Genomic DNA, 27,376 nt, shown 5'->3' on the forward strand with positions numbered 1-27,376 from the left:
GTGCGTGCGTGTGTGCGTGTGTGTGTGTGTACACACACATACATACTATAGAAGAGCATTTAGAAACCATTAAGAAAAAGATTAGTAAATTTGACCACCTAAAAATCAAAACCTTCTATCAGATACAAACTCAAAAGACAAACTGGGGAAGTATTTATAATAAGCAACAAAAACCTATTTTCTTTCATTTATAAAGATTTCATAAAAAAGACAAAGTATAGAATAGGAAAATGGCCAATAAACATTGTAAAAAATAGAAGCTATTATGAAGAAAAAGGCAAATCAAGGACAATGTTATTTGATTTATTAATGGACAAAGATTAGACAGCTTGACCACATGCATCGCTGGAATACACTTTAGTATAACAGCTTGAAGAACAACTGTGCACATTCTATCGAACTTTGAAATCAACATATCTTGCAATTCCACGTCTCAGAATCCTTTCTCACAACATGTTATCGTGAGCATGTGAAGCTATTGTACAATGTTTATTAAAACATTATTTATAATTGCAAAGCCTATACGACGATCTAAATATCCACCAGTATGGCAGTAATTAAATAAAGTTTGGCCTATCCACCAGTAGAAGATTATGCAACTTTTAAAAGAATGAAGTAGACCATATATATATATATATAAATGACCTCTAAGACCTCCTAGAGGTGAGGAATAATACGCACAATGCTAAAAACTAAAGCTGAATAGATATATGTATGCTTACAGACACACAGAAAAAATCTGGAAGAATACATAGAAACTGTTAGTGTTGAATTCTGGAAAGTGGTAATGAGGTGTCAAAAAGGAACTTTTTCTTCATTAGTCCTAGAATGCAGTGGATGGCTTAGGGGTCCCTGTGGGACCAACATATTGCATGTATGTGCACACGCGCACACACACACGCACATGCACACGCACACGCACACGCACACTCTGCTCTCCTCCAGGACACGCCATCAGCCCGGGCCACCGGCACCCTGGGCTCGTCCAGTCAACTCACCGCCTGGCTCCGTTCCCTCGTTCCCGAAGCCCGTGCCTTCTTCTTCACCATCAACCCTCTCGAGGTTCTCGGGGACGTCCACGTCCACACACAGTCCCCATCCACCCTGGCCTCTCCCTCACCTTCCCGCTTCTGGGGCGCTGTCCTCCGTGTGACTTCGGCCCCCATTCCACATTCGGACTCTCGACCCGGCGGCGGCCACAGCGTCTGCATCGCCTCCAACATTCCGACAGCCGCCCTCGTCCCGGCTCACGTTTAAAGCGCCCCCCACCCCGGCTTCCCCGACACTGGGAACCGCCGGCGACCCCTCCACCTTCTCCCCGTGTCGATCGTACCCCACGACCCCCTTTCTCGTCCCTTCGTTCAGATTCTCTGCGGCACATGACTGTAGATGGTCCTCCGCACGCACTTAGCCTGTACGGTGACACTGGCCAGGCAAACATCCAGCTTTAGCTACACCTGGCCTGCGCCCTGCCTCTCCCCGCAAGGCGAGCATGGCCGAAGAGAAACGCAGCCCTGCGTCGACCGGCTCTCTTTGCGTTTACGACCGCGCATCCCAAGTGACCCTCAGCGTGGCCTGGCAATTCTACTACCCTCTCCGAGTCCATCCCCTCTCAGAGTCCCGAGAGAGGGAGTCACGTCTCCTCTCCTGTCTTCGGCCCCTCTCTTCTGCTCATTCGCAGCTGGTTACTTACACTCCCCTGTCACTAAGACAAGAGGGATGATCAGAAGAGAGCTCCTACAGCTTTCACGAGCAAATTCGGCAAATCTCCTGCCTTTGCGACCCGTGCTCTGCCTTCCCACTGTTCCGATGGAAAGGAAGAGCCTCGCTCTGTTGTGAGGCCGAGGCCAGCGCTTGCACACTAGTGTGTCCCCTCTGCTCCACGTGAGGGCTGTGGTCCTACAGTTGTCCCCTCTCTTTCTCTTGATCAACTCCCCTTTCCACCTCATTGTGCTTTTTCAGTGTACGAGCCCATCTTTACAATGCCCTTTGGACCCTGTATGTCTTACCGAGTGTGCCACCGAATCTGCGCTACCCTCTAGAGCAAAAGCCATTAAAAATACCGTCTGTCCTCAGTGTGCCACGTACTTACCTCTCATTTTGTCTTTAATCGATCTACTTAGGCTTTTGTTCCCAGCATTGCATTAAAATTCCTTTCGCCAGGGTCATCAGTGACTTCCTTACAGCCAAGATCAATGGTTGGTCCTGACCCTCCGGCTTCCTAGACCTCCCAGGAGCACAGAGCGAGGGTTTTCCCTCCCTTTTTCATTAAATCTCTCTCTTTTTTTTCCATTTGGTTTACAGATCTCACGATTCCACAGTTTTTCTCTAAATCCCCGCAGCCGCTCCTCCTCTGTGTGACCTCTAACTTTTGACGTGCTTCAGATGGTTCCTTGTTTTACTAACAGATGGAACCGAATGGGTGTATTAAGCTCTTGGACCAAAATATGCAAATATTCACACACGATTATAGACACGCAATTGTTCATTTTGATAACACCGAAGACCTAAATCGGTCAATCTAACATGAAGTTTATTTAATAAATATAACAAATGAGGTTGGCTAAGCACTGGGAATACAGACAGGCGGATCAAACTGACTCCTTTCTCTCTTTTAAGCTGGATAACTCCTGTGTGCCAGGCACTGTGCCAAGCACTTTTTGTGTATTATCTCACTTAATTTTCACAACTCTCCGAGGATAGTAATATTATTACATCTATCTTACAGATGAGGAAACCAAGGTTTAGAAAAATGATATAACCATCTGTGGGTTTTAGACCTTGTCAGTGGCTGAAAGGGGCTCTGAGATTGGCTGTCTGGCATTGCGCATCATCCATGCCAAACTTCAATCGTTTTTGACCCAAAACAGTGACAATTTCATGTGGTTCGACCTAATAATATTAAGTCGTTCCTCTGGAATAAGGGAAACTTGTAGGTTGGGGATGTGCCAGAAAAATATTATATAAAGTATAAATCGGGGGAAATAATGGCAAAACACCATCACGTAGTGGCTTTTCGTAGTGGATGGAATTTAGCTGGCTTAGTCGAGCAATTGCACGCAAGCACAATCAGGTGATTAGTCTTCCTATTGATGGCCCCAAGTGGTGCCGAAAACGGATCACGACACCTGGCTGTTGTGTTTAAATCAGACGCCTCTCAAACACTTCAACGAACTCACATTTTAATATTTCTCGAATAAAAATAGGCAGTTTTCTTTTTGCTTTGAGATTTTGGGGTCCTTTGACAGCTTGGGCTGCGGCCTTTCAGCCGGAGTGTTGATTATTCAAAGAATGTGCGTCGAGTGCTAGATAAATATTGAGAATCAGAGAAATGGATTATCAGGGATTAAAAAGATTAGACACCTAGGCTGAAGTCTTGCAGAAACGACGTTGGTTTTCGAAGGAGTTCTGCCAAGAGAGCTGGTTGAGGGGAGCACAGTTATAAACGAGGTGCCCACTAGCCACGTCTTCCTCTCTTCTGCCCCAGAAACTCATGGCCCCCGTTTTCGACAAATGCTCTCCCAATGCACTTCCCCAGGCTTCCCACGACTGGGACTCACAGCCGTGCCGAGAGGTTGCCTTGGACATTGAGGCTTCGAGAGATTAAGGGACCTGGCTTGTGGGTGTGTGATTTAGTGGGTGGCAATGGCCGGGAGTAGATGTCACGGCGGTTTCTCCAAACGGAAGGCTCTTTTCTCCAAACGGATCTCTTATTTGCCAGGCCTTGCCTTTTGTGACCGCCTGGGGTTCCACTCAGACCTTTGATTCCAAGCCTTCTAGAGTTTTCTAAGGGAGGAGTACTGAGGCGTATAGGTTATGTGTCTAATTAGGTGGGAAGTCCTGAGAAAAATGGAGGAAAGGGTATGGAGTCTGACGACATTTCTCAAAAGAAAACATGCTGTTGCGTGATTTCTTGAGTTTCGCCATTCCAGGCGTCATCGTGTGTTTGCGATGTCATCTAGGAAACAGGACGTGCAGTCTCACTCGCGGGGGAGAGGGTCGATCTTTACACAGGGAATGTTGTCCGTCAGCGAATCCTGGAACCGACTGTCATCCCTTCTCCGGCATATAGGGTCGACCTTTCTTCTTCGTGGACATTTAAGCCGTTTGGAAAAAGAATTATGGTCTCATCGTCCTTTTATGTCAATAACGAATCACAGGTGGCAAAATAACCGACTTGCGTAAGTAATCATTGTCTGCGCTCCCAGAATTTCATTGATAGGTAATTATCGAGAATTTGCCCTAATCAGCACAATTTGTATTTGTATAACATTTTATCAAGTTGAAACTTTTTTCTACTTGCCAACATGGCAAACTGTCATGGGCTGTTGAACGCCTCTTCCCAGATCAAACTGGAAAGCACTAGAAAAACCAGTAAAGCGTGAATTTGAAGAATAATTTTTTTTAAAAAAAGCCTGTGTGAAATTCCTGAGGAGTCTGAGCTTTGGATAGGGTGGGGGTGAAGGCGGGGATGAGGCTGGAAAGGGGGCGGGAGTCTGGGGTGGTGAGTGGCTGGAGGGGGCAGTTGAAGGAGGGACACTAAAAGCCCTGCCCGGCGACCCAGCGCCTGTGAAGACGCGCAGGTGGACCCGTCGTACGATGACAAGCGCTGTGCCGAACCTCCCTTCTCAGCCGTCCGAACGGGGGGCCCGCCCATATTTTCTCCTGGTGCCACTGTTTCCTAGCACTTCAGCTGTGAAACTCCCGGTAAAGTGGCAGCAAACAGGGATGGCCGACGGTGCCTGTCCGCTGGAGGCTTGTCCCCCCGCCCCTGCCCCGAAATTTGCCTCGAGGAGCAAAGACGGGGACCAGGCGTCGGTGCTTCTGCGACACGCGGCACCCGCGTAGCCGTCGCTGCCAGGGGACACGGCCACATTTCGCCTCAAAGGTGACGCATGCTCTGAGTCACAGCATGACTTACCACAGGGAGGAAGGTCGCGGTCACCGGAGCAGCGGGGGTTCCATTTTCCTCCCAGCGTCCCCCTCCCTGCCCCCCCCCCGGCGTCACTTTCCCTTGCTCTACAGCTTAACAATCGGTCGTCCCCAGTGGCCTAACCCTGACCCAGAGCGTGGAATGGCCCCTGCCATAGAAAGTGGCCCCGAAACTTATGGCGAATGCCCTTGCGCGTACTGATCGCAGCCCTTCTGGTCTAGTGATCTTTCCAGACTCCCCCCATCTTTGTTCCTGGGGTGCTGACGCCACCGGAGGATCGCGTTGCCAGAGGACGCCCCCACGCCCCCAACCCGGACCGTCACGCAGCCCCTGGCACGATGCCCAGGGTTTCCCTTAAGCACCCCAAGCCGACGGAGAAGGCGTTAACCTGCCCCTTCTCGGATCACGCGTGCCCCGACGACAGACGCTTATTCTAAATAGCCCGACCGCGGTGTCTGTCTGTCGGCTGAGCGCACGAACCCCTTCCTTCAGCCAGCACGTGGTAGTTCGTCTCAGTCTGCTAAGGAGATCGGGGGGCGTTCTCAGGTTTTGGGGCTACAAGACTTCGTGTGTTCACCAGTTGGCCGTGCGACACGGGGGAAGCAAGCGGCCATCCGCACGGGGAAAGAATGCTAAGCCAGCCCCGCGTCCCCTCCGAGAGAGACGCGGATGTGGCCACACCAGAGCTCCTCTCTCTGCATTGGTCAGGTCCGCATTGTTTCCTCTTACATGGCCACGGACATTCCCAGCCCAGGGCACCGTAAATCTGCCCGAGGGCAAAGGAACCTCCTCGGATTTGGAGTAACCGCCTTGCCTCGTACAGAATCTCGACCCTCACAGGCAAGGAGACCTGAGCAAGGACCCCCGGTGGTCGGTGGCACAGCACAGGCGAGCGCCAAAGGCCGGGGTCTGCTCCGCCTGGAGCTTTGACTGTCATCTCCCCCACAAACCGCAGTCTACACCACAGGGTCCACCCCCGCCCGGTCACCGCTGCTCAGAGGTTGAGCAGGCATGTCGCCCCCCGCTCTCCTATGCACGCCAGGGCTGCAGCCAGGGAGGAGCTATTCTGAGGCGGCGGGAGGGAGGCACGGACCCGGAGGAAGGAAGTGGAGAAACGCTGGGCTGTGTTTCCTGAGTCTGACTTCACCTTTCCTCCCCATCACTGCTGAATCGGAGCAGCGCGAACTCCTATGCACGCAGCTGCCTGTGAACCCCTGGCCTGGGATTCGTGGTCCATATCGGCCTGGTAGGGACTCGACTGGTGAACGTTTCCCATGACGAACGGGAAAACAAGCAGGTGGCTGGGGAGGAGGGCGAGGGCAGAGGGCGCCGAAGCGGAAGGGGGCTCGAGGCTCTCGCCCCGGAGTCTCTCCCTCCCGTCCAAACCTTTATCGCGGGTGGCCGAACACCCAGCCCTTTCGTCCATCGGTGTGGGATGCGCACGCCTCGTGTGCTCCAGAGGCTGGAGATGGGGAGAGGAGGGAGGAGTCGGGTGGGAAGGGACCGGGGCGTGAATGTTTAGAACTAGAAGCCACCGTCACATGGAGGTCGATCGAGGTCTCTGCCTCTAAGCCTAACACTGTCGGCGCAAAAAGAACTGCGTCAGCCTCACTCACAACGTTTACTTTCTGAGACAAGAACCAGACGAGGCCCACACGGCAGAGAGGGAAGGCGCTCGGCACCCCGGCCGTCTCCATTCTTGCCCTACGGTCGGTACTTGCACAGGAAGTGCTGGCGCCTGTTGCATCTGCTGCTGTTCCAACTTAAAAAATCTGTAAGGAAATAAAAACATTTCAATCCATCCTCCGGCTTTGTACTGAGCTTACCGGCATTTTCTGGAAGTTTTCCCTGGAACCACGGTAAGGTGCCATGACGGTTAATTTTATGTGTGGACTTGGCTGGGATGTGATGCCCAGGGGTTTGGTCAAACACCAATTTAGATGTTGATGTGAAAGGCTTTTTGTTTGTTTGTGTGTTTGTTTGTTTGGATGCGATTAGCATTTAAATGTCTACTTTTGCTTGGTTAACTCTAGTGATGGTTTCTCGCTACCCATTACATTTTTGGACAGGGCTCATTGTTCAAATATCTTTTCCCCTTAATTTGGATAGAAACCTATATTTTGGCAGCGTGTGCCCACTGCCTCGGCCGCGTTCCCTTCATCGGAGCTGCCTTAGCAGTAGTTGTGGTCCCTGTGCGTCGGAGCAAAGTTTTCCTCCATCTGTGACGAGATGCTCTTCCCTCCGAGGGTCTCTCTGGGACTTGGCCTCAGACTTTGTCCCCTCACTTCCACGACTCATCCTTTGCTGTTAGAAACTCTTCTCGCTCTTTTTTGTGGATATAAAGCTTTATTCCTCAGACAACAACAAAGCCTGCTCCACGTCCCTGCCGCCTGAGCCCCGGCACCCGAGCCTTCGGTCCTGCCTGGGCTGGGGGTCCTGGTGACGCTATGGCGATCTTTTAAACCTACTGAGATGTTTGTTCTCTCTGGCATCAAGTGTCCTTTTCATCTTCGACGTCCTGTTTTCTTGTTTTACAATTGAAATCTCACCTATCACTCATTAGCTGTTGTTCTCCAACTGGAGCGTCTCCTCGAGGGGATGTTTAAAATGTCTGGAGACACTTTTGGTCGGGACAACCTGTGATCAGGGGAGGCGGAACCCACAACGAACAGGAAAGCCCCCTCCATAAGGCATTGCCCGACCCCAAATGTCACTGGGATCGAGGTTGAAAACTCTAACTTGTTAGCATAAAAAGCAAAGAATGAAAGCAGGTAAGGGACGAGAGGAGGCTCGGGTGTGCGGCCTGCAGCTGAGGTTCTGGGTGCTGCAGCCTGCAGCTGAGGTTCTGGGCGCTGCATTCTGGGGTGAGGCTCCGAAACAAACAGGAGGCGAGAAGCAGGCTCAGGGGGACCCCTAACACTACAGAACCCAGGAAGGAGTCACACAGAGGTGCTCCCTGCAGGCTGGGTTTCCCAAAATGTGACCTATTTTCCCCTCATGGTATATAATAGGATTTAAACATAAACATATTTTAGAAAAAAAGTGAGTGGACTTATAAAAAGAAATATTAAAGTAACAAAACTGAACATCGATCTGGCAGATTGTAAATGGTCACCAGTGACTGAAGGTTGGTGCGCAATGTTTGTGACAAGGCCATTGTCCCGTAGAGAAGAGCTGCGGGTGTGACAAGGGGTGGGGGTGGGGGGCCCACATCCGCGCTTGACCCGGCAGAACTCACCGTTCTTGGCGCTTATCCCTGCACACTGCTGGTCACCGGCCACCGACGCGCCAGACCAGGTTCTGTATAAATACGTGGTCCCATCGATCCACTGCCACTGCTGCTTCTGCGGACAACAGGACGCGGGAGACATGCATGGGCCGCCTCCCGACCCGCGCACCGCCCAGGGGGTCCCCACAGGCCCGGGGGCCCCCACGGGCCCAGGGGGGACCCTGCAGGCCCAGGCCCTATAAGGAGCAGTTGTCAGTGTCAGAATTGGGAAAAGCACAGAAACGTCGTAGAGAGGGAGAAACAGAAAAGTCACTTCTTTTAACAACTAAGAGGAAAACATTACTAATATTTTAGTGTTTTTACTTCTTGGTGTCAATATTTTTATCTCTCACAATCGTTTTTTTGTACTTAAAAATGCGGCGGCCTTTAAAATATACATTCAACGTCGTCTGGCTGGCTAAGCGCTTTTTTGATGGTAAGGACGTACCGTAATTGACCTTAACCATCCTCCTGTCGACTCCTGTGTGCGTGGTTTCCGCGTCACAATTATTACACAAAATACAGCTGTTTCTGTTCGTGAAATTATTTTCTGGGGATTGAAGCCCATAAGTAGAATTAAGGGTCAGATGGCACGAATCCCTGGACGGTATTGATCGATACATCGCCAAACCGCTTTTCCAACACAGTTCCGTTGGAGAAATTTACATCCCCACCTACCGGGCAATTTCTCCATATCCCTAAAAACCTTATTTACTAAGACAAACCAGGAGTTTCATCATATGATCAGTCGAATCATACTGTTATTTTTATTTCCTTGATAACTAGAGACACTGCACACTTTTTAGAACATTTATCCCCTACTTACTTTCCTTGGCCACAAAGGTAAAAAAATTTACAAAAACTGTCTGATAAATAAAAATAGATGTGAATATCTATTTTTATCTCCAAATGAGAGAGTGCTGACTGATAGCAGTGTTAATGCCTAAAAAAATGTAAAATTAATTGTAAAAAAATATTGGTAACATCTATGGCCAAGTTTTATCTTGAAACGGAAAGTCCGGGGGTTCTCTCCTTGCGTTCCTTATGGTTTTTGGGGGGTTGACTTTAGAAGCCCCAGGAAGAACGTGTAAACGGCAGATTGCACACAGAGACCTCGGTGACCAGCCCGAAGACCTCACGCCACTCCTCACGATGAGATTCTGATGAAGAGCGAAACGAGGGTCCAGTGGAAAAAGTTCAGATAAACGTCAGAAACACAGTCGCATCCAGGAAAAAGCTTCGCCGAACGTCTCCAGCTTTGAGCCCAGAGCCCGTGGGGATTCTTCGGCTGGGACCCGCAGTGGTCTCTGTGCGCGTGTGCATTTACGTGTGTACGCACCCAGACATACTTACGCAAACTTTGGTTTTTTGAAGTCTCTGAAAGGCTGGTCATTTCGTGTTCTGAGGTTTGGAAGGATCTTAGTTAGATAGAAGGTCCATGAAAGGGAGCTGCTGAAATCACGTCCTCCGCTGAGGGCCGGAACTGGGACCCTGACCGGGGGGCGTTGGCCCCTCTCGGTGAGAGGCCCGTGACTGAGGATCGGCTCTGTGTGTCCCCTGTCTGGAGGTCTGGGGCCCGTTTCCCAGAGAGGGGCTGTCTCTCTGGCTGTCCCGGGGGTGGGGCGTGGGGGCAGCTGTGGGCCAAGTCTCAGGTTACCTTCTGCGGGTCATGCAGGCCGATCCACACGGGCATGGTTCTTTGGTAGCCTCTGATGTACCCTGCGATGACGCTGGCTTCCTTGGCATCGGAGACAGATGCCAGGTGGGCTCCGTTTCCAAAGGACTGACACTCGAGCTGTGGAAGGAGGAGCCGCGTTAAAGGCGCCTCGAGATTGGGAAGCGCAGCCCTCACCCGGGAACCCTCCTGCGTCCAGCGCACTGATGCCCGGAGGCCCCGCCTCCTCCAGGAGCTGTCCTCTAAACCCCACACAAGTCCTCCTGTCACCATGGGAGAAAACACAACTGTCCCAGAGGAAGAGGCAGCTCCAGGCAAGGGTCGGTGCAAGGGCCTGGGGGCCTAGTCTTGCCCCAGAGTCTGGGGAACCCCTTCTTTGCTTAGTTTATTTTTTTTTTAAACTATCACTGTCCTCAGCTCAGAGGAGTGTTGCATCAGAGCCGACTTCCCTGGGGTTTGCTCTGCTAGTTACTCTCCAAATAAACTTGGAAAGTCACTCACGCTTACACCGCCCTGGAGTTTTCTGTTTAAAGGTCATGATCGGTCTACGGCCATGCCACCCTGAACGTGCCCGATCCCATCTGATCTCGGAAGCTAAGCAGGGTCGGGCCTGGTTAGGACTTGGATGGGAGACCACCTAGGAAGACCAGGTGCCGTAGGCGATAAAAAGTAAAAAATAAGGGATTGTAAGCTGACAAAGTCCTTGCAACCTGTGAGGTCGACCAAGGGTTGCCTCTCCTTAAAAAATAATAATAAAATAAAATAAAATAACAAAGGTCAAGATCTTGCATTAATTCTGCACTTTTCAAGGCCAGAGAAGACTCTGGGATGCTCGCTCACTATCACGTGGTACAGGGACTCTGGGCCCAGACCACACCGCACTGGCCCCCCACGCTCCTCCAAGGTTACTGGCTATTTGGGGGCCTCTTAGACAAAGCCTCGGCGAAAGAAAACCGATACGTTGGTTGGGTGGTGTAGCCGGTAAAGCCTTCCGTTCCTCTGGACCGCTTTGCTTCCGTCAGGTGGCTCTGAGGTCTGTGACCCGTCCCCACCCCAGTTCTCTGGCAAAGCCTTTCTCCAAGGTCCTCTCTTCATCCTCCTTGGATTTACGCATTTCTGTCTTACTGACAGCGGACTCCTGGAGGGCAGGGGCTGTTTCTCGTTCGTTCTCACATCTTTGTGGCCCGTCTGGGGCCTGGGGTCTGGACACAGAGCACGTGCTCCATCAGTGAAGGAGCTGAACGCACTCCAGCAAGGCGACTTCTCAGAAAGCCAGGGAGGACCGCTGACTCTCCGGGAGTCCAATGAGACCTGGAGCTCTGGGTGGCCCCTCGCTCCAGAGCAGCCAGTCCAAGCACGGGCCAGACTTCTTACCTCAGCGTCAGACCAGCTCCTCAGCTTCCGGAAGTATCCATAGCAGTTGGGCTTGTAGTAAAACCATCCAGTGGCACAGCTGGGCCTCATGATGATGTCTGCACCCAAACGAAAGGCAATGACAAGTGGCGATGGCAAAAGCAGCCAAGCCCCAGACCTGAGCCAGTTTATAGACCCACAGCCCCTGGGAGGCTGGGTGTCCTGGAGGAAAGACCCCACTTTGTCCTGTGCCTCTTTCCCCCAGCCCTCTACGGCCTTTTACCACGGGAAATGTGCCCTGGGGTGGAGGAAATAATCGGATCCTTTAAGGACGACTGGATGCTGGCTCTGAACCGACACTAATTCCAGGAGACCCAAAATGTCACTGTGGTTCACCAGTCAGAGGAGGGGCTCACGGAGGTCAGGTGACCAATGGAGTTTTAGCTTAGGTCATCTCACGGCGGGCCCAGGGGTGAGTGTCGTGCCTCTGCCCTGGAGAGCTCTGGTTTAATCCCAGAGCGGGTAGCCGGTTTCTCGCTTCCCGGGACACAGGTGGGCAAATCTCAAGCCCCCTCAGAGGAGCGGGAATCAGGACAAGGGAAACACCTGGCCGTGTGGGCGGGGCTGGGGCGGCCTCTCAGAGTCCTTCATCGGGTGGCCTGGTCCGGAGAGGGTGGCTGAGCCCCCTAGGTCCTGAGCAGCTATACGTAGTTGGAGACAACTGGTGGCTGGACTAGATTCCGGCCAAGGCCACCGACCTGATGCCCAAAAAAACCTGTTTCTCTTTGCATTTCCTCCCCCTGGCCCGCCGTATGCCCTGCTGGGAGGAGTGCCGGGTAAACGGCAGCGGATGCCCTCAAGAGGTCCCCTGTCAGTGGGCGTGCCCCAGGGCTGGGGTCTTCACTGCTCGGCCACCTGCAAAGCCCAGCAAGGCCTCAGGGGGCCGGAAAAGGCTTCCGGTACCAGGAGTCAGGGTACCGCATAGCCTCGCTGAGTGAGCTTGGGCAAGTCTATTCTTGGGGCCTCGTTTTCTCATAAATAGAACGAAGGAGTTATACCAGATGAGCCCACAGTTCATTTCCTCTCGCTTCAGATTCTTTTTCTTAGCTCACTCACGCAATTTTCTTCCCCTGCTTTCCCCATGGGTAGATTCTGGGGCACTGCTTCCCCTTCTGTCGACACGTCACTTTATTCATACTCGATGCTGGGTCTATACATATGTGGGAGCCATCGTCCGACTAGGCGATAAGTCCCTCGCAAACTGGAATTCCCAGTTTGTTCCAACAGGAAAGATGCATCCACCTCGGGTGGTACTAGGCATCGGGTGCTTCAAATAGCTCTCTCTACCTTTCATAATAAACGTGCAAAATAATTGTGATAGTCTAAAGGTAGCTGATGATGATGGAACTATGGCTCCCAGTCAAACAAGGTTGGCGTTCGTTTGATTCTAAATTCCTTGCATTTTATTTATTTTATTTTAACCATAGTCTTGAATTATATCTTCAACTGCCTCTAAATTGTCAAATTATAGCATTTGAGACAGTGGCAGAGGGGTGAGTAGATAGATAAGCTGGCCCATCTTGACTTCATGAACACTGGCTGTGGCTCAAATCCCGCAGAGCGCCTGGTACTCACCCGCCAGGACCTCCGTGCCGACTGCGAAGCTCAACAGGAAGAGCAGCCGCACGCTCTCGAAGGCCATCTTTCCTCTCCTCCTGGGGACAGACGTGCTTCGGACACCTCTACCGGAAGGATCGCAAAGCCCTCTTGCTCTTTCCTCGATGCTCCTGGGCTCACCTAGATCTGCAATACGAACATGTGTGCACTGGCGACGTGGACCCAGGAAGTTGGATGCCAAATCACACATGGAGGAAAAAAAAAAAAAATCTTTTTCTGGTTAAACCCAAGTTGTACGATCAAAGGAATCTCAGGCTAAATGTAGAGATTGGGAAATTTTAACTTGTGAGGTTTTGTGGTCACCTGCGAGGTCTCTGGGCCAGTGCCAGAGACCTCACTCTACTGGGCTGAAGATAGAAAAGTCTACATGGGAGGCGGTTGGTGTCTTGCGGGGGGGACTGCCGCTGCTATTCTCAGAGGAGCCAGCAGAGGGCGGTCACGGCAAGCTTTCGCCCAGGCAAGGCATAAAGAATGTACCTCCCCGGTCAAGCCAATCAAGTCGGTTCCAACAGTGAATTTTTTCGTATTAGATTTAAAAGTGAATATGTAGTCCACTATCTACATTTTACAGACACAGAAGAACTGAGGTTGACGAGCCTGAAGTCATTTGCTCATGGTCACACAGCGACAAGCCCATTTTCTGACTTCAGCCTCGCCTCTTTCCTTTATACTGAGGTGATAACCACATTTTTTAAATGAGGAAATAACTTTGTTATTTTTTCCCATGATCAAACAGTATGTGAATTATTAAGTGATCAGTGAAACACTACAAAATAAGAAGAAGTCATATCTCCCAGGGAATGGCTTCCACACATCTCTCTGTCTCTCTCTGCCTTTGTCTGTCTGTCTGCCTCTCTGATTTTTACATATGGAGCACACAGTCCTGTAACCTGGTTTTCTTTCTCAGAAACGGGTGGATTGTAATGAACCTTCTTCCATTCACCTAACTTTGATGCAGTTTTCATTCTCTCTTTAGTAAAAATTCACGTTCATGGGGCTGTGGCTTCATAGAGCTTACACACTGTCACGCTGATACTCTTGGCTAAAATGTCCCCCAAACTGACTGAACTGTACATTCCACAAATGCTGGTTTCCCCAAACCTTGATGAATGCCTAATTTGTCGGGGGGTTTTTTCTTGCTAATTTTGGTAAAAAGAAAAACCTCATTGTTAGCATTTTTAAAATACTGATAAAGTTGAACATCTTTTTATGTAAGAATTAGCTTTAAAATTTTTTCGTGAAGTTTTGGTTTATAGCTTTGCACATTTTTCTGTTTCATTTTCAATCTTTTTTTTCCCCTCTCCTCAGGAATCTGTGAGGCCTTGCTTTGTATATTAATTGTCTCACATGTTACTAAGACTCTTTCCCAGTTTGCATTTTCTCTTGTTCATATTTTTTTGCCATACCGAAAATTTCAAAAATTGTCATATTTGTCTTCTCCTGTACAACTTTTGGAATTTATATCAGAAAAACTGGCCATCACCATCCACATGAGATTAAAGTGTCTGATAGTCTCTCCTATTTTCATTCATCTGGAATTTATTTTAGTGTAAGCATGGGAACGGGTCCCAGATTTTTCCCTGAATAAATATTAAGATGGGAAAGTCACTGAATTCTCATTTGAGCATGCTTTCTGATTAAAAAATCAGGGTACGTGCTCTAACTCTCAAATAACAGATTGTTCAAGGGGAAATGATGGAACATACTATTTGAGATAGAAACTTTCCCGGAAAATCTAAAGATTAGCTTCACATTAGGGTCCGTCTGAATAAACCCTTTCACACGGAATCAATAAAGAGTAAAATAAAAATGTGAAGATCTCCTTTTTAAAAAAATCACTGCCTAACCCTGTGTTCCTCTGACCCTCTTCCCTTCCGGAAGTGGTGGAGGTATTTTCGATGTCCTGAAAGCCCCTTAAAACACAGAGGGTAAGAACTTCCCTTGTCAAGCCAACTGTCTGGGCGAAGAAAGGTACAGCATCTTTTCAAATAACCTATAAAGGAATCTTCATGAACTGGCATTCATCGAATGTTCGCATCTCGTCTAATTTAATCCTGATGACAAGGCCATACTGAAGGTATCATTAACTCACTTCGCACATGAGGTGACACCGAAATTCATTAAGATTAAGTAACTTTCCCGAAGTTTCACAGCTGCCAGATCGCAAGTCCGTGACTTAACCAACGCTGTTTGACACCAAAGCCAATGCTCTTTATAAACTGGAGGAAAAACAAGTCATTTGAATCAAACAAAACATCAACAGAAAGTATGACCAACACCATTAGAACCATAGCTTATCATTTCTGGCCCGGTTAATAGCTGGCAGAGGAAGACAGGTGTTCAAAGAAAGTCCTCTGTCCCCACTGCGTGGAGGGTTACCTGGCTGGCATTCAAGGCTCCCAGGACCCTGGCTTCTCCAGCATCCAGGGACATTCTGGGCAGTTTCTAGGGTTCTCATATCTTATATCTTCTTCCCTCGGGAATTTTACGACCTCTGCTTTAATCATAGAGCCATCATATTGTTTACGAACAATAATTCATCCATAAAAGTCTTACTCATGGTCAAAGTGAACCATATGAGACGTGGCTTGAGAACGGATCTGAGCTGTGCTTTAAACAGGCAGCAGGCGAACCTCTCCCTATCTGCAAACAATCTTTTCTTTACAGCCCACGCTGTCGACACCGGCAATAATACCCTGTGACCTCTGACAGCCCCACCTTCCTCTCTTCTTATTTACTTTTTCTTTTCTCTTTTTATCCCGTTGTATTATCGATTTCCTTTATTGCTCCTTCTTTTCTATGAAGATGCCCCACTCCGGCTCCGAAGAGTCACGATGTTTCTATCCTTGCAGAAAGGATTTGCAGTCGTCTGGGCTGGACACAGGTTATAGACCTGTGTGGTGACCTCGAGAAGGATGTACAGACGTTCTCTCTAAAGCACCCGGCTCTGCCCAGCTCAGCATGCACCTGGTTCCTCAAACATCTATTTGAGATCCTCCTCCTTGTTCCTGAAACATAGGCACAGAAATCTTGTCTTAACACAGGGCAATTATGCCAAAATAGCTTACATCGATAGACTATTTTACAGTCAAGTGTTTTCACCTAAATCATCAAATGCGCTCCTAACAGCATCCCTGGGGGTGATGGAGGACAGGCACCCCCATTCCACACCCACAAGAGATTCAGGAAGCCTGCCTGGATTTACGGTGCTGGTCAGTGGTGGGGCCGGTTGTTGACCCCAGGCCTTCCGGCTCTAAATCTAGCTCTCGTTTGCTTAATCAGTCCTTTTGAAAAATAGCCTCTTCAGAAAGGCTAACCAGATTCCTTTTTCTAGTGTAGATGGCCAAGGATAAACGATGTTATTGGTGTCAGAGATGATTCAACCTCGACTAGTCTAGAACCTCAAAAGGCTGCCGAACTCAACGGCCGGAAAGAATGATGGTGTTGATGGTCACGTCCTACCTGATCTACCACTGAGGGACCTGAGGCCCAGAGAGGCTCCGTGACTCATTCAGTGCACAGCCAGTCAGCATGAAGCTGGTTTCGGACGCCAGGCTTCCTTCTCCCAGCCCAGTGCTCTCTTTACAATGCTTCTCAGCCTTCGTCATTGGATTTTTCCAGCCTGTACATGGTAAATGCATGGTAGGGTAGGAGAAGGTGATGCTTCCACGGTTTACGCAGCATATTTTAGAGAACCTCTGCCCTTCTGATGATGCTCTGGGGAAAGAGCCCAAGGTTTGGCTTCCGATGGATCTTGGTTCAGGTTCTGATTCTGTCGCCCGCTCACTGCGTGACACTGGGCATGCTCCCCCACCTCTTGGTGCCTGTTTCCTAACTGTGTGTGGTAGGGTATCACCAGACGAATTTTACGTTTTCCACTGCCTGTGAAACGCAAGCTCCTTCCCTTTTAGGCAGCTGGATGGGAGTCATCACTGCATTATGGCGAGAACAAAGCTGTCGACTCCGGGCCGTCTCAGTTCAAAAGCACTGGTCCCAATGTAACAGGGAAGTTTTGACAAAAGAGGTGTTTAGGTAAATCTCTCCCTCCCCTGATTCTTGCTCAGCCAGCTCCATGCCACTACGTAAAGATTTTAAGTCTTAAAATGAGAGAGGAGAGAGAAGGAGATGAGACAAGAGAATGAGATGCTCATAGGACCTTAACGGCTCTTTTACTGAATCCTGTTCTAGTCGGCTCCGGAGGTGGGCGCTGACAGAACCCACATAAAAGTGTGAGATGCAAGGATGCGGGTAACTGAAGAAATATCCGAATCGAAAAGGCCCGCTGAATATTAAGTAGAATTATTAAAAAATTTTTGGCTTATAGACGTGCCATACATGATAGAGAGAGAAAATTCTGAAGCCATAAGCCAGCAACAGTTACCTACAAAATGACAAGGATCGGAATGGCACCAAACCAAAAAAAACAGAAATGGAACTCGGGCAACTTTAGGTTAACTTTAAAGTATAAACAAACAAACAAACAAAAAACCAAAAAACCCCCAAACAAACAAACAAACAAACAAACACAAACTTTCAACCTGAATTCTATACCCAGTCAAGGGTACAGAATTAAGAGGGAGCATGAAAGAAAAAACATGTTAAAATTACAAAGCTCTAGAAAGGCACTGTCTCTAGACTCTTATTGAAATTACTGCTCACGCACGACCTTTAGCAAAAACTAATATGATCCCTGAATAAAAGAATGTGGTACAATAAAGGGATACAGGTGCCAATTAAAGATAAATTTAAACAGTACATGGGTTGGTGGCTGCCGTATTGGAAAGACCAAGAAGAGGGGCACAGGTTTCTAGTACAAACAAGTCGATGGGAAACAAAAGGGAAATTATTCTTACCTGTGAGGAAGCTTGGAGTCCGAGGGAAACTTTGGAGAAGTAAGCCCTGAGAACTTGAAAAAAATTGTGGGGAGTTTTGGGGGGAAATGCGTAGAATTTGGATTTGAGTCCAGTTTCGTTGGATCTCCAGGCCGACACCTCGGTTATGCTTCACTAAGAAATCTTTGTTATAGCTGCAGGATGTTTTCTGACTCCAGTTTCCCTGAGTGAAGACTGGATGAGACTGATCCTTTGGCGTCTTCAAGTGACCAATCAACTCCACGTTGAGTCAAATAGTGGAGCTTCTCGCTGCTTCTTCGTCTGATGTCAAGAATAAACTGCCTCCGGCTTTGGTGTGATGGTAGCTCACTTAGTAACCATTTTAACTAATGAACGGTTTCTACCTTACTGTGTGTGTCTACTGGAAGCTTTTTGAGAGGGTTAATTTATTTTTTGACGTCTACACATTTCACTACTTTTAGATTGGCATGAAAAAAAGGACTTTGGCCAGGCAGGGGCAGAGGTAGGTAGCCTCTAACGGAATGGTTGGTAAGAGGAAGATCAAAGGAAGGTGCTTTAGGGGAATGTGAAAAATGAAGTCTGGGAGAGGGACTTGGGAAGAATCTAAAGGGACTATGTTAATGAGAAGCTGAGTCTTAAAATTTTTTTAAATTCTAAATCCTAAGAAAAGAGCACATACTGCTTATTTCAAAAAGCTATCAAAGAAGTCCTCCTTGCCCGCTTGGGGCGCACATTTACAGTCTTGGACTTTGTCCTTTCATATTTGACAGAGATATTGACCGTGAACACTGCTGCGAGCAGGCGCGGTGACGTCCCATGATACTGGAACAAGTCCTATCAGCGGGAGCAAGGAAATGAGTCACGGAGAATGTGTTCGTTAACTTTTACGGCTGTGGAGAAACTCTTGTCTTGAGGGCAGTAAAGTTTATGCCCACCCACTCGGTCCTGATGTGGAGGACACGTTGCACAGAGCAATCTCCCTTCGCATTTCCTGGGCAGTCTGTTGTCTATATTTGTGGGACGCTCTCCAGCTAGAATCAGCCGGTTCGTTGGAGAGGTACGATTTACACAGAGGTGTAAATTGAAAAGTCTGTATATGACTGGTTCCCTCCCTCTTTCCCTCTCCCCCTCCCTCCCTCTCTCCCTCCCTCCCTTCCTCTTGCTCTTTCGAGTCACTTTGTGGCCACTGTTCTGCCCACTTGTTTCTCATCCGCGGGGTCTTGCCATGCCTTATCGCACCTATCACATCTTCAAAAGGACTAGGTAAAAATATCGCCAAATTCCTTGTTTAAATTCTCTTGCTTTGCATTTTTAAAAGATTTTTTTTTAACGATGCCATTACTTTATGAGGTTGAATTTACACTGAATAAAATGTACACATCTTAAATATTAAGCCTGAAGGATTCTGACAAATCTATACACCTGTGCAACCACCACGCAGATGAAGATACAAAACATTTCCGTCAAGTTCCTGTCATTCTTCCACTTCATCACTTGGATTCATAATTTGTTCTTTCATCGTGCTGAGCAGCATTCTGTTGCAGGAATATGGAACAGGTTGTTATTATGATTACTCATTCCTGGTTGAAGGACATTTTGGCTACTTTCAGCCTCTGACTAAAGCTGCTGTGGGCATCCTCAGTCTCTCGATAGACCTATGCTTTTATTCCAGGACTAAGAGTGGGATTGCGGGGTCGCAGGATGGGCGTGTATCTAAGTTTGGAAAGAGACAAACTGTTTTGCAGAGTATCTGAACCATTTTACACTCCCGCCAGCAGGGGAAGAGCGTTCCAAGTGTTCCACAGCCTCAGTAACCCTTGGTATCGTCAGTCCGTTATTACTTTCCTCCTAATTCAAAAAGTAAGATACTCATTGCCTGTGATGTAACTGATCACAGAGTTAGGAATAAAAAACTATCCCTAAAGACTTGAAAATATATATCCGAAAAGATATTTGCACACCGATGTTCATAGCGGCATTATTCACGGTGACCAGGACATGGAAGCAGCTGAAGTGTCCTGCGCTAGATGTTTGGATAAAGCAGCTGTGGTACATATGTACAACGGAATAGTACTCAGCTAAAAGAAGCGATGAAATGCTGCCATTTGCAACAACATGGATGGACCCTGAGATAATCATGCTCAGTGAAATAAGCCAGACAGAAAAAGTTGAAAACCACATGATATCACTTATATGTGGGATATAAACCTAAAAGCAACAAACAGGACTAACAAACAGAGATCCATGGACAATAGACTAGTGGTTACCAGAGGAAAGGCGGGGAGCGAGGAGGTAGATGGGGTGAAAGGGGTCAAATATGTGGTGACAGAAAGAAATCTAACTGTGGGAGGTGAACACACAGTGCAATATGTATATAGGCCTTACTGTTGAATTGTACCCTTGAAACTTACTGGATTTCATTAACCAATGTCACCATTAAAGAAAAAGAGAGAGAGAGAGAGATGGAGAAAAAAACTACCCAAAGAAAATGACCCCGACCTTAGTGAGTGTTCACGTGTGGGAGAATCAGTATTCCTTTCTGGGTCTCATGACTGTCTTGAAAATAATGGCCTTGGGGCAATGCCTTCCGAGGCATTTCTGACTCCGGATTTGGAGGGAGGCAGGTTGAGCGTAGTTGTTGACGTGGGGGCCTTGGCATCGGGGGCTCAGGTTCTCACAGGGCTCTTCCGGTTGTTAGCTGGGAGGCTTTGCCCCCAATAATACTCTATTTTCTTACTAATAAAATCAGATATGAATTGTACATCTACCATAAGAAAGTTCTGAATATTAAATGAGATAATGAATGCAAAGGGTTTTGCATAGTGTTTAGTACGTAGTAAGAACTTAATAAATGTCAGATTTTTTAAAAATAGACACTTTTGAGGTATATTCCGGGGGAGAAGGTGGCATTTTAACGAACACGGCCAATCCTTAGTGTGGCTGACATGATGTGGGTGGCCGTTTCCTCTTGGTGGGAACTTCAAAGACTTGAAGTACTTCACTATCACAAAAGTTTTCCAACATAAAACGAAGTTGAAGGACTCTCCAAAGGTGGTGCACCATATACCCATCACGTAGAGTCTACCCTCGCCATGTCACCAGCCTGTGTCACCAGCCTGTGTCACCACGGTCATACATTTACCCTTCTCCCAATCAACCCATCAATCCATGCTAGAGTGTTTTTTTTTCTTTTTCTGATGTATTTCAAAGTAAATTGCAGAATCCGTATACTTTCCTCTAATACTTTATCCTACATACCATTTGCTAACGTTTAATATTTAAATACAGCCATTTTTGAGTTTGAGGCAAAATTTACATACCACAAAATGCTCGAGTCGCTGGTATTGACGAGTGCATATGAATGTGGAAAACAAGCCCCTGTGAAGATGTGGAACGTTTCCATCCCTCTGGAAAGTTCCTACGCCCCTTTCGACCAGTTCCTACCCCGTCCACAGGCAAACACCACTCTGATTTTTATTTTTTATCATAGATCAGTTTTAAATTCTGGAACTTCTATCACCGGAATTAAAGAGCATACACTCTTTTGTGCATGCCTTCTTCCGTGCAGCAAAATGTTTTTGACATTCGTCCACGTTATGAGCAATTTGTGTTTCAGTAAATTGTTCCTTTTCATTTTTCTCTGAATATTAAATGAGATTCATTCTATTGATAGGTACCCGAACGTGTCCAGTTTTTGCTATAATCAAGCTGCTCCGCGCATTCTCATGTTAAGTCGTTTGGCGGACGTGTTTTAATTTCTCTTGGATAAATACCGAAGAATTACTGAGTCCCAGAACACATAGTTGTTTAGTTTTCTAAGAATCTGCCAGACTTTCCCCAAAGTGGTCAAACCATTTTCCATTCCCAACAGTAATGTCTTCAGGAGCATAAATGTGAGACACAGTGATGCCGCCACCGGCATCACCACCCGGCACTTTAGAAAGCGGGACCAGCCCGAGTTCTATTAGACTATGCAGGGTGCCCAGCGATTAGGACAGAGGGGGTCCTGGGGTCTCGTGGTGAGTTGATACACTCGTCCCCAGGGGAAATTTATTCACTGTTCCTTCTTGGTAATCCCCGATAAAGATGGTCAAAAAATAATCTATCTAGAAACCAATGCCTTGGTAAGATTTATAAGAGGGAAATGCAGGGTTAAGGCCGAGAGGCAAAAAGGGGGCATCGAACTTGAGCCTGTGGGTCAAGGTATAGAATCAAATACGTGAGTGATTTGGAAGAAGCCACTAGCTGTTTTTCCAGAGAACAGATGGGTTCTTTATTTTTCTCTCTGTTACGGTCCACTTGCTCCTTCACGTCTATTCCAGTGACGCCCTCATTCGACAACTCCCTAACATTCTTTAGATAAGAACTTTATGGGGTTCAGCCTTAAAATGAATAAACCTTATGGTTTTATTGCAAAGTCTTGCCTTTGTTTCCTCTTTAAGATGACACGCTTTAAAATAATCAAGGATAATAATCAAGCTTGTTGCCTGTCTCCTCTCTTTGCAAACACACCGAACGAGCAAACATTTGGCTATGACACAGATGGTCCTAGAGTTGGCTCAATGTTTGTGAGTATAGCAACCCGAGATCCTCTTATCTCAAATAAGCCTAGGAATTTCTGGACACAGGAAACAGAAGGTGTTCCACTGGCTCCTTCAGGATACGAGCTTCCAAAAGCAAAGCGGTCGAAAAGGAACCGGAATTACAGAAAGTCAGAACTCACCACACAAGGTGACGAGCGGAGCCGAAGCAGGGGTCGGCCTGACCTCTGCGCTCACAGTTCACTGGAGGTTGGTACAGTTAGGCTTTTGTTTGTGATGCAGGAGAGCCACACTCCAGCAAGCTCCGGTGCGAGCGAGCTTACTGACAAGACAAAGGAGCAGCTCGCCGAAGCGAAGCATGGCTGGCGCCTGCGGGCTCTGGCTGGGGAAGTGGGAAGCCGTCAGCGGTCGACGCAGCCGGTGCCGCCGGGATCACGGGGTCCGTGGTTTCCTTTGGGCGTCCGCCCTTCTCTCTTGCTTTCTCCTTTAGCCTGGCATTCTTTGTGTAGTCCTCAACACACGACGGAACGTGGCGGGCCCGGCCCCAAGGCCGCCTGACGATTTACGTCCGATTGAAAAAACGTGACGTGCCCGGCCCTTTATCACACACCTGTTGGAATGAAAGCTGCAAATCCCGGTATCTTGACTCATGGCTTAGTGATTTCTGCTAAACTTTCTTTTAGTGGGAGAGCTCAGCCCCGGATTCCTCATCGTTATGTCAAGGATAACGACAGTCCTACCCTGCAGGGTTTTCGTGATGATTAAAGCCATTTAATACACGTAGAACGCATAACACTGTGCCTAGAAAGTATGAAATCAGTGCTCCCTAATATTACCGGGCATTTTCCCGCTCCTCCCCCTCACCGTCTCCACCACTTGCCCCCGGGCCCACTCTCCACTCGTCTCTGTCCTGCTCGGTGCCGCTGGAGGCTCGTCCCCTTCAGAATGCACGTCTGGCTCCCTTGCGTGCGGGCTCCCAGTTAGGTCTGGCCGATGGGAGGTACCAGATGGAGCCTGGGATAGAGCAAAATCCGGACGGTTTCCTATTGGATTCTTTCATTTACTCAAAGAAAAGATACAAATGTTATAGGAATTCTTCCAGAAGATAGAGGAGGACAAAACTTCCCAACTCGATTGTGAGGTAAACATAACCCTAACGACAAAACCTGACCACGATTTTGTAAGAAACAAATTATACACAACTATTTCTCATAAACATAGGTTCGAGAAATCCTCTACAAAATGTAAGCAAATCAAATCCCAACCTACCTGTTATGGACGATGCATCCTGACCAAGTTCTGGTTTATCCAGGAATGAAAGTTTGTCCAACACTTGAAAAGCAGTTAACATAATTCGCTCTATTGATAGAATGAAGAAAAAGTATACAAATCACTTCGGCAGTAGATGCAGAAAAAAAAAACAAACGACATTTGACAAAACTGAAACTCATCTATGACTAGAAAAACTCTTGGCAAACGAAGAATAGAGGATACTTTCTTCACCCTGACAAAATGCACCTATGAAGAACATACACGTGATGCCATGGCTAACGGTGAGATGTTCAACACTTTCCGGCGAAGACGGGGAACAAGGTAAGGACGTCTGCTCTCGTCACGTCAAAGTCAAAGGGACATCTGAGCTCACCGAGTTTAGAGTCCCAGGGATCTGCTCTTCCCAGCGAGTGTTGCTCTCTGAGACGCTTTACTGTCACTGTTTAGATACGTCACTGTTTTCCCGTCCCGCCTGGCCTGAGTATACGCATGCACCTGACACACACGCCAACGCCAATGGCACATGAAGACCTGCACCGAAGCCGTCTTCAAATGGGGCTCCCTCGTTTCTGCACCACAGACTGATCCTCGCTTAGGTGGCCAAGGGTCCCAGGTGAGGCGCAAAACCAGCTGACGGTTTTGTCCCAGGCGGCCACCCAAGGGGGTGCGCTCCCCCTGACCCTACTGGGTCCGGGTCCGTCATTCTCCCGAAAATATTTGTAACTTGGGTGGAACACGATGCTTCCCACAGGTTGGTAAAGGGCAGCTGGCCTAGGCTGCCGTCCCTTCCAGGGACCTGCTTCCCGACCGGGCGTGTCTGTCACAAAGCCCCTTAGAATGAAAACGTCTAAGACCCAGAACGATTCTGATTTTCAAGAATAACTTACAAAATCTCTAGAAGGACCAGAACTATCGTTTGGATGATACACAGTCAGGAAAACAAAACTAAATAGGAGCCGGGAGAAAGGCCCAAACACGTCACCAGGTGTTGCGGTGACATGTCACCAGGTGACATGAAAACCACACCGCCTCTGCCTCGTGCCACTCGGCCAGGACACCTCTTCTGTGCTGCTTCTGTCTCTCGCCGCCCCTTTCACACACGGGTCCACCTCACGGGGCTTCGTCTCTGCAGAATCCAGCCCGGCCTGGAAACCTCACTCCAAGGGCGTCTAGGAAATATCGCGCATAACTCTCAGCCTCCGCAGCACCGGAAGGCATGAAAAAGGAGCAAACGGTGTCTGCCCCAGAAGATATTAGCATTACTATCCACTTTTTATGGACGTTCACATTCTCTTTCAATCTACTCATTTTTGAAGTGTATTAACAGAGCTCCTAAGTCCTTGCATTCCCACAACGAACCTCACTTGTTTATGGTGATTCTTTTCTATAACATGTCGTTTAATTTGGTGCCGGGATACATTATTTACGATCATGCCTTAATAACCCAAATGATATTGCTCTGTTGAAGTGGTTTTTTTTTTTACAATCGATGAACCGACACTGATACATTAATGTTGGCTCAAGTCCCCAGTCTGCATTGGGGTTCTCTCCTGGTGTTGTATAGGTCTATGGATTTTGACACATGTATAACGTCACGTAGCCACCATTACAGTACCACGCAGAGTAGTCGCATTGCTTTAAAAACTCTCCTGTGCTCCACCGAGGGCAGCGACCGCTCATCCTCCCTGGGCAGGGCTGGCTGCTGGGACTTTCCCGCCAGCACACGGACGAGCCGACGGCCAGGACCCTTCCCCCTGGCACCCCCTCTCCCTGTCGCACGGTACCCTCCGGCTACCTTCTCTCCTCTTTCACGTCGACTTCTCGAAAGCATGGTCTAGATTTGTGACCTCCCTTTCCTAGTCTCCATTCACATCCATCCTTCTGGGGTCTGGGCTGGCTCCTCAGCATCTCCTCACAGCTCAGTCCTCACTAAAGAGACTAAGACTCCCCTTTGGCTGAATTCAGTGCTTCTTCAACTCTGCTCAGTATTATGTCACCTGTCAACCACGACATCCTCCATGCAGTGTTTCTGCGACTACCTCTCATCCTGACATTCCTCCTGCACGGACACCTGCTCCTTCCCGGTCATTGCAGGTTTCCTTTCTTCGGCCTGGCCTTAAGTCCTCAGGGTTCCAGTCCTGCCTGCTCCTGGGCTCCTTCCACACTGTCCTCTGTGGCATGTCATCAGCATCCATGGCGTTGATCAGCACAGCTCCAGCTCAACTCAGGCGCCCGCCTCACATGGTGCTGCCCGTTCATCTGCCACAGTTGAGAATCCCGTCTTCGAGGCTCTGTCGAAATCTCAGAATCTACGCTTCCCCATCACTTGAGTCTGCTCGTTCTGATCTTTTCTCCTTCCCCGAGTGCCTGGAACTACAGCACATGTATTTGTCTAACCCCGAAACATGAATACTCTTGAATGCTTGCCTCCTTCATGCCGGGACAGCCCATTCCGTCACTGAGTCCCACACGGTCTGCATCCCTTCGTGTTTTTCGAAGCTGTCTTATTAGTGTCCTTCCCCAGAGAGACAACGAAGGTGACTGGCAAAGAATACAGGCTCTGCAGTGGAACGGCCTAAATATGGGTGGAGATCGTGGTCACCTAACGGCACCGTCTGAGCCAAAGTACAGGTTCAGTTTCCTCGTGTGTAAATCACAAGTGATAATAATAGGGTTATCATCTGCAGAATAGGGTTACTGTGAAGAAGTAATCGGCCGGCTCAGGCAGAGAGCCTAGAATGGTGCCTGGCACACAATAAGCCTTCCAGAATACTGTGTTTCTTATGAGCCCCAATGCCATTATTTCTGGCCCACGGCCAACATCACTTGTCTAGATTGTTACAAGAGCTTCTTAACTAGTCTCTCTGACTCAAGCCTGGTCTTTTTAAACCGCTCCCTGCAATGCAGCCGGAATGAACTCCCTAAGAACAAGTCTGAAAATGTTCCTCTTGTGACAGATTCCCTCCGCAGACCTTACGACCTTGTGATTTGCCCTTTCCCCGCACAGCAAGCCCCTCCGCTGTCCGAGCCGGGGTCTTCCATGGACCGCTGGGGTCTCCTCCCTGACTGGGCACTCATACAACAAACACGTACAACTAACTATGTGCCTGTCTTCGAAGGTTCTTGGGTTTTGCTCTCTCTCCACGAGTGCTTTTCCCTTTCTAGATGCTCCCGCCACTCCTCAAACGCACCACAAAATCACGCCGATCCCTGACAGCCAAGGACACACAGGGGAAAGAAACACCTGGCGAAATGAAACCTGGGAAACTCTTGCCTGAAGCCAGGAGCTGCCGGGCTACAGAGATGAGGTGGGCGAGCAGTGAAAGTGGGGGTGGTGGGGGCAGGGGTGAGATGGGGTGGGGTGGAAGTGCGCGTCTCCACGGATATATCCTCAGGCTCTGCGGCTGCTCTCGCCGGCTCCTGGCTCCTTCCCTTTGCCATAAGCCAGTCCGGCGGGAAAATGGAAATGGGGTAGTGACGACGCGGGCACAGCGGCCCATAAACACCCACCCCGACCGACGGGAGGCCTCAGGGTGCCCCAGGGCCCCGCGGCCCAGGACACGGCGCGGCCTTAACGAGTCCCCCTCGTCCCTCCCATTCCCCCGGGACGCTGCCGGTCCCGCCCCGCGCCTCGCGCCAGCGGCCCCTCCTTTCCTTCGCTGCTCGCGCCCCTCTCCGTCCTTTCTTCCCCGTGCGCCCAACGGCGCCGTTCTAGAAGGCGAAGCGGATGCGTTGGCCACGACGTGCGCCTGTTGGCAAAAGCAGCCGAGCAGGAGCCGGACGGCCGAGACCCGCCGGACGCGG

General features: G+C 48.8%; 1 protein-coding gene and 1 non-coding gene across 8 annotated transcripts; one reads left to right on the top strand and one right to left on the bottom strand.

Moving 5' to 3' along the window:
- Positions 1 to 6,540: 6,540 nt before the first annotated feature.
- On the bottom strand, positions 6,541 to 27,356 carry REG4 (regenerating family member 4). Of its 7 annotated transcripts, none has more exons than XM_039841352.1 (7): positions 27,227 to 27,356; positions 23,570 to 23,659; positions 12,865 to 13,032; positions 11,251 to 11,348; positions 9,859 to 9,996; positions 8,172 to 8,277; positions 6,541 to 6,705 (listed from the first exon to the last, which is right to left on the bottom strand). In XM_039841352.1, the coding sequence occupies exons 2-7, from the start codon at positions 23,649 to 23,651 to the stop codon at positions 6,638 to 6,640; spliced, it is 660 nt and encodes a 219-aa protein (XP_039697286.1). In that variant the 5' UTR covers positions 23,652 to 23,659; positions 27,227 to 27,356; the 3' UTR covers positions 6,541 to 6,637. The 7 variants fall into 7 exon arrangements, with proteins under 7 accessions (XP_039697286.1, XP_039697281.1, XP_039697283.1 ...); XM_039841347.1 differs by lacking the exon at positions 27,227 to 27,356 and adding an exon at positions 23,165 to 23,314; XM_039841349.1 differs by lacking the exons at positions 23,570 to 23,659; positions 27,227 to 27,356 and adding exons at positions 14,999 to 15,125; positions 15,645 to 15,803.
- Positions 10,420 to 10,538, top strand: LOC120585326 (5S ribosomal RNA). The gene has a single exon (XR_005648310.1). It is a non-coding gene; the product is annotated as a 5S ribosomal RNA (ribosomal RNA).
- Positions 27,357 to 27,376: the final 20 nt, after the last annotated feature.

Source organism: Pteropus medius, unplaced genomic scaffold, assembly GCF_902729225.1.
Source record: "Pteropus medius unplaced genomic scaffold, Ma_sr-lr_union100, whole genome shotgun sequence".
Classification (NCBI taxonomy): domain Eukaryota; kingdom Metazoa; phylum Chordata; class Mammalia; order Chiroptera; family Pteropodidae; genus Pteropus; species Pteropus medius.

Excerpts from the sequence above, each read along its gene's own strand:
- REG4 (XM_039841352.1), bottom strand. The coding sequence starts at position 23,651 with ATGTTAACTGCTTTTCAAGTGTTGGACAAACTTTCATTCCTGGATAAA. Across the intron at positions 9,997-11,250 it reads GGAGCTGGTCTGACGCTGAG|CTCGAGTGTCAGTCCTTTGG; the intron begins GTAAGAAGTCTG and ends CTCCTTCCACAG. Across the intron at positions 6,706-8,171 it reads AGGGATAAGCGCCAAGAACG|ATTTTTTAAGTTGGAACAGC; the intron begins GTGAGTTCTGCC and ends ATTTCCTTACAG.